Source organism: Protobothrops mucrosquamatus, unplaced genomic scaffold, assembly GCF_001527695.2.
Source record: "Protobothrops mucrosquamatus isolate PMUCROS unplaced genomic scaffold, P.Mucros_1.0 scaffold3662, whole genome shotgun sequence".
In the NCBI taxonomy this organism is placed as follows: Eukaryota; Metazoa; Chordata; class Lepidosauria; order Squamata; family Viperidae; genus Protobothrops; species Protobothrops mucrosquamatus.
Genome location: NW_015389621.1, coordinates 49,035 through 55,791, shown reverse-complemented (window position 1 = coordinate 55,791; position 6,757 = coordinate 49,035). Strand labels below are relative to the sequence as shown.

The window sequence follows — 6,757 nt, the reverse complement described above, 5'->3', positions numbered from 1 at the left end:
TGAATGCAACAAAGTAAAGGAAGTATGTGAATTATTTAACCCCTTTAACTATGACCTGCGACCAAAATTGTTTAAGTGTCAGAACTGTGAAAAATCCTACATAGGAAAAGGCGGATTATCAAGGCACTACAAAATAAATCCAGGCCATGGGCACCGAGAGTCTTCAGAATCTTCTCCTATAAAGAGATTTTCTAGAATGACAGAGCTGGAGTGTGCTGAAAAGGCAAATTGTGAAAGCAACCATCAACCTTCTTCACCTTTACCAGTTACTCTGGCTTTAGTAAGCAAAAATGGACTAGCTACAGACTTGGAAAAAAATCTTCAAACAGAAGGTGAACAGCAGGTAATACATATTCTTTGTTAATAAATTTAAAGAGAATGAACTCTAATCTGGTGCTATCATTTAAGAGTGATATCCCAGCCACTATTTAAAAAAACCCTGCTAAACCAATTAATAAAGGAAAATAGAAACAAGAGAATTAATAAAATAATATAATTGCAAAATAATCATACAGATAAAAGGGGGAAGAAATCTGGCTAATTATAAATATAACAATTCTAAAAAAAATGACTATTGCAGGATCCCATCTGTGTTGGACTCATGCTGCAGCCCATCTTCAGGGAATTTCTAGCTAGCTCAGAAAACTCGGAAGACAAAACCCCTGGTCCTGGTGACCGACACAGATTGGATCCTGCAACATTATCCTGGGACACGTATATTCTCCTTCATTCTTGGGAAAATGACTATTTGTTGAAGTTATCAATAAAGGAGAATGTTTGTAGCTCAGGGTTGAAATGGGGGGTACTTGTGCTTTCTGAGCTTGGTTGTTTCCTTGTAGACGTATCATTACCTAAACTAGGTAACATCATCAGTGCTAGTGATTTTGTGCTAGTGTTGTTATCTAATTTGAGTAATGAAATGTCTGCAAGAAAACAACCAAGGTCAGAGAGCACAAGTACCCCTCCTTTGTTGAAATCCTCTTCCTCAGTGTTTTGTTTAAAAGAAAAAAAAATGAATATTAACAATCCACTGCTGCAAATCACAAGTAGATTTCTTCTTCCTTCAGTGTTGGCTCCAAAAGCACAAATCTTGATATCCAAATTCCAAATACTAAGAATATAACCAAGGAGCGCAGGTATATCATGAATACACCGTAGCTTATTCAGAGTTATATTAACCATCCCCTTGGTATCAATTCAAAGTGTAGAAATAGGATAAGTTTAAATCATATTTTAAATTTCCACTTCCTGGATCTCGAACAGAAGACTTAATGGCTAAACAGGTAGTCTTGAGGATTAGCCAGTTAAAGCAGCAGGTAAGAAACAAGGAGTTCTAGTCCAGTTTTAGACAGGAAAGTGGGTGGGGTGACTTGGATCTGTCACTCTTTCTCAGCCAAACTCTCCTTATAGGGTTGTTGTGTGGAAAATAGGAAGGAGCATTAGTATGTTTCTTCTTTGAGTTATTTATACAAATAACAAAGGTATAAAAAACTAAAAAAAACACCCAGTGTTACTTATTGTGGTTGTCTGATGGTTTGGTCACTTGCAACTCTTCATGACTTAATGAACATCATTTGGCAGGATTGTTTATCAATAGCTGCTTCTTTGAGTTATGTAATCTCTTCTGTGTTGTCAGTGATAATATATAGGTAATCCTCAACAATTGGGACTAGCACACCTGAATGAATAAAAATGGATGTCTTCAAACTAAGATGCTAGAGGAAATTGTCAAGAATCCCTTCGGCCATAATAAAAGAAATAATTAAATACTAGATGAAACAAAATGAAATTTTCATTGGAAGCATTAACCACAAAGCTAAAGTTTAAATGTGCTGAATGCATAATGACTTCTTGGAAAAGTCCCTGAAGTTTGCAAAACCGATGCAATTAAACAAGTCATCAGAAGACGAAGTACCTATTCAAGTAGTCCTGGACTTATAACCAGTCACTTAGCAACTGTTCAGAGTAAAACTCACTTAACAATCACAACTGGAAGAGCTCTTCCAGTTGCAGTTGTTAAGTGATTAGGCAGATCGTTAAGTGGAGTGCCAGGGTGAAGGGTGCTTTCTCTGCCCCCCACCCCAGATCCACTTAGTCCTGCCTTTTTCTGTAATTGCAGATACATCCAGTTGATATGAGGCATGGTCTTCCTACCAAGGCCACCTTATGTCATCTTCCTAGCAGCCCCCATTCTCCATACCTTTCTAAGCATATCTATATCTTTGTAACTCAAATTTTCTAACTGCAAGCAGTTTGCTTCTCCACTGCAAGCAGCTTGCTTTCTAACTTTCTTTCAGAACAGTGCTGTTCGCTAGATTTCTAGCCCGAGAAATGAGATGAAATCCCCTGGTGCCATGATGGAACAGACCTCAAATTCTTACAACTTACTGGCTTCTCCACTGAATTTCTAGAGAAGCTGCCAGAAAAGATTGCAAAAAATGATCACATGATTTGCGGGGCACTTGGCAACTAGTCATAAATGTGAGTCAGCTGCCAAGCACGGCAACACGCGGTGCTGGAGCAAACTTTTATGAAAGCCAGAATTGCTTTACTTTGCTTTACTTTGTAGAGTTGCTAAATGGCTGGTCATAAGTCCAGGACTACCTGTTGACTTGTTTAATTGTCTTCAGTTTTGTTAAACAACAGTGACTTTTCTAACGAGTCATTTGCACCCAGAACATTTAAACTTTGTGGTTAATGCTTCCAATGAAAATTTCATTTTGTTTCATGTAGTACTTAATTATTTATTTTCTAATGGCTGAAGGGATTCTTGACAATTTCCTCCAGCATCTTCAAAGACATGCATTTTTGTTCATTCATGCATGCTAATGGTCCAGCTGTCATGTGTTAGCCTTGGAAAAACCATAATCTTGATAATACTTTTGTTGTCCGTGTGCTATTTCTGCACTTTAATATTTTGTCTAGAGCTATTTCATCTTTTCACCGTGGCAAATATGTATTTCATGGTCGTGTCACCATCCCTATGAATTGTTGAGGCTAAGAAGAAAAGTCTGTTACAATTTAGCCTCTCAGCCTATTTGTACTGGGTTGGCTTTGCCTATTGACTTTTCTTTTTTCTTTGCTCCCACCATTTATGTCCACATACTGAATCTCAGTTTTACAAAGAGCAGGACATCTTGTTTCTTTTTTTTACTGCTGAGCAGCAGATCAGCAATTGTTTTTTCTTCTTTAACCTTCAAATAGATTCCTTTAGTCTTCCTCACTTCCAGGCATTAAATGTTATTATTTATAGTTTGTTTAACATACAAGGGCCTTAAATTATTCTAAAGTTAGGAAGCATGAGGAGAAAGGAGTAGTATTTATTCTATGTGGTGTGGCAGGAAGCATTGATGGGTATTGCTTTCATAATCATCTTGAATGTCAAATATGAAATAAAAATCTACAGATTACCACTTCACAATTTGAAAAAGTTTGCAATTTTATTGCTGTCAGCACATTTTTGCTTTTTACAATACTATATTTCAACATTTTTTATCCATATCATCATTTTTTTTTCAAAAAATGCCTTTGCTATCTTTGAGAGGTTTTAACTACCTTTTATATGGTGACAATGCAGATTTGTTACTATAATTTCAGACTGAATGAATATATAAAAGCAAAACATTTTAAACAATTCTAATGAACATTTTTGAAGTCTGATATTTCTGCAGAAGATAGAAAGTCTGAAGAACCATACAGCACCCATTTGGGGCCTGGAAGAAGAAAACGGCAGAGAAGATCTTATCAACCAAAGATGGCTAATAGATCAAGATGTTCTACAACATTCAGCAGATCTGGTCAATTATCTTCCAATTCTCTCAATAGTATCTCAGCAGAGAATCTTAATGCATTTAAAAGAAAAGCTAAGCTAAAAGAGGTACTGTTCCTATATTATTACTTATTCTTATTTATCTACACTTTATGACTTTTCTAAATAAATTATGTTCTTTAATAGCTGATTCAGCAGTGTCCCAACGAAGAGTTTATGGAGTTGGTGATTCCACGTCTGACAACAGTTGTTACTGTATTTGAATTCCTACTGATGAAGGCAAGTCTTTGAAAGTTGGTATTTTACACAAAACCATATTTTCGAGCAAGTAGAAAGATTGATCTATTGACAGCAAGGCAAGTGTGATTCTACGTAAGAGAAAATGAGATTTCCAAGGAAAGATTCAAAGAATCTGCTAAGTAGTATTAGAAAAGTATATACAGTATGTATAATCAGCTGAAGCCAGTTCCATTATAACAGAAATGGAAAAGAAATAAAAGATTGTAAATGAAATATGCAATTAATTTTTATTTGTGAGCTTGCTTATACTTTTATGTAGCTTTTGTTTTTGATCAGGCAGAGAAAAAATGTCGAACAAAAGCAGTCTTTCCAGATGTTTACCTGGAGTTTGAAGATCTCCATTCAATGGTAAAGAAAATGAGTCAAGATTATTTTAATAATTCTGAATTAAAGCAACAATTAGAAATAAAAAACCACAAGGTAAGAATAATTTGGATTTTTTCTATTAGCAAAAGCTTTTTCAATCAAATTATGTGTAGATAAAATGGATACTGCACTTCTTTAAAAAAGAAAACAATGAAAATACTTGCAATGTGGTTTATTGAAATGATGAAAATAAGAGCAATGAGATTGGCAAAGTTGTTTTGATCAAATTACTCTATATATTCATTCTTTCATCTTCACATAAACTCTGCTTGATCAATATTCTGTTTCTATAATGACCCATCAAATGGTTATAAAGAAAATAAGCAGGATATGAATACAATAACTTGTCCCAATATAATCTCTGCAAATTGATCTGCTTAAATAAAACAAATAGAATGAACACTTATTATTTTGTTTTGCTATGCTGAACTAACCAACAACGTAAGAATAAAAACATAAAAGATCAAGACAACCTCAAAACTTTCTCACATAAAGAAAACAACGCCAAAAATGAAGGTATTGCTCAAAGGTTTTTCCTTGCCCCTTTTTGGAGGAATTCAAGCATTGACAAACAATACATAGTATATATGTTGGTCAATCAGGTATACATTTCTCCTTCCATTATTATATAATAATTCTTTTAGTCAAACCAAAACCCTAATCTTAACCCACAGTTCTTGATATTTTGTTTAATTCTAAAAATTGGGAAATGTAGGAGAAAAGATACATGAATATCACGTAAAGCATTCTGGAAGGATTATTTTTGAAATGAGTGAAGCAGGTGTTATGACAAACTTAATTACTCAACTTGGATTTTCTTTTATTAGTAAGATGCTTGATAAGCCCTGAGTAAATCATTGCATTAGATTTTAGAAAAAGTGTGAAGTCTTTAGCATATAACAAACAGAAATGACTGGTTATTTTCTATGGATGGCATTTTCAGTGAAGTTTTTCTTTTTTGTGTTTAAAGGTAGCTGAATCACTAGGAATTACAGATAGTTGTCTTGAAGTGCCAAAAATCCAGACAAATTCTTTTCCTGAATGTACTGAATCTACTGATGACCCTATATTGCTCCATATTTCAGGACAGAAATGAGCAGCTGAGGTATAAAATAAACAATTTTCGTCATGTTGTCATAACATTATAAGCATGATGCTTTTATTTTTTTATAAATTTATCTTCTACTAAGTATCAGAAATGAATTGAAAATCATTTATTTTTTTGCAAATTTGAACTTTGCCTATAATAAAATGCTATAATATTTTATTACACTGTGTTGCTCCTTAATGTTCTCTTAATAATAGAATTAGTATTAGAATGTTTCCTTTGAATGAGCTAGGGTGTGAATAATCACTTGCTTTGGATTACAGTTATTCTGATTCCTGCCATTAACCATTTTAGTTGCAGGTAATGGCAACTGTAGTCAACAGTAGGTGTAAGCATTATCTACTCCTGTCTGTCTTTTGTTTTGTCTTATGTATTTCAGCTGGAGTAAAAAATATTGAACTTTTGCAAAACACTATAAGTTTTAATAATTCATTTTTATTCTTATCTGCCAAATGAGATTATGCAATAGTTTTCCTCCCTAAATTTTGAGTTTTTCTTGTATTCAAGAGTAAATCAACATTTACTGATATTGGAAATGTGTGTTGATGAGGTTATTTTCCCTCATCTCTATTAACAAAGTTTAAATGAAAAGTTGCCAAAAAAGACCACAGAGGAAAACATTTTTGAGAAAATTAATATTGAACATTCAAATTAAGGAGGAATAAAGGAATAAAATCAAGATGAACTTTAAAAATTGTTTTATCTTCATAAAATGAGGTGCAAATAGTTAAAAGGGTAGAAGAGTATCATATGGCTACAAAGTTAATCCTCATTTAGCAACCTTTAACTCTGTGGTTAAACAATTGCTAAGTGAAACTGTGATTGTGTTTATGGCTTTACTTCAGCTTTTCTTTGCTCTATAGTTCTGTGAAAATCATCAATGCTTACTTTATGATCATTGTAACTGCATATGGTCACTAAATGATAGAAATATTTGATTTGCCTGAAAGCTAGTATAGCTTTTTAATTGAGAGCCTCTAAGAGTTGATTATAAGATAGGCAGCTACATAAATGTTTTAAATCAGTGGTTCTTAACCTTTTTGAACGAATCGCCCCCTTGAGCCAATGAGGAAGTTGTCATCGCCCCCCTCCCCCAACATAACCTCTCAATCACAACTTTGCAATACTGCAGACCTCTTAAAATGTGAAATGAATTTATATAAACTTTCATTTCTCTCCCCCAGAATAAAGTTAATAATTTTGTGGATGTGAGG

The 6,757-nt window shown here is 33.9% G+C and overlaps 1 protein-coding gene and 1 long non-coding RNA gene across 2 annotated transcripts in view; both read left to right on the top strand.

Moving 5' to 3' along the window:
* The first annotated feature begins 3,530 nt into the window (after window positions 1–3,530).
* Window positions 3,531–4,086, top strand: ZNF839 (zinc finger protein 839). Its single transcript, XM_015827379.1, has 2 exons — window positions 3,531–3,877; window positions 3,956–4,086. Exons 1-2 carry the CDS (start codon window positions 3,755–3,757, stop codon window positions 4,058–4,060), a joined length of 228 nt encoding a protein of 75 aa, XP_015682865.1. The 5' UTR covers window positions 3,531–3,754; the 3' UTR covers window positions 4,061–4,086.
* Window positions 4,087–4,210: 124 nt separating this feature from the next.
* The window catches only part of LOC107298017, a 6,519-nt gene continuing 3,972 nt past the window's right edge, over window positions 4,211–6,757 (top strand). The window contains exons 1-2 of the long non-coding RNA XR_001549143.1: window positions 4,211–4,489; window positions 5,406–5,540. This is a non-coding gene — a long non-coding RNA (uncharacterized LOC107298017). The remainder of the gene's footprint in view (window positions 4,490–5,405; window positions 5,541–6,757) is intronic.

Coding starts and splice junctions, on each gene's coding strand:
- ZNF839 (XM_015827379.1), top strand. CDS start 3,755: ATGGCTAATAGATCAAGATGTTCTACAACATTCAGCAGATCTGGTCAA. Junction 3,878..3,955: donor GAAAAGCTAAGCTAAAAGAG/GTACTGTTCCTA, acceptor GTTCTTTAATAG/CTGATTCAGCAGTGTCCCAA.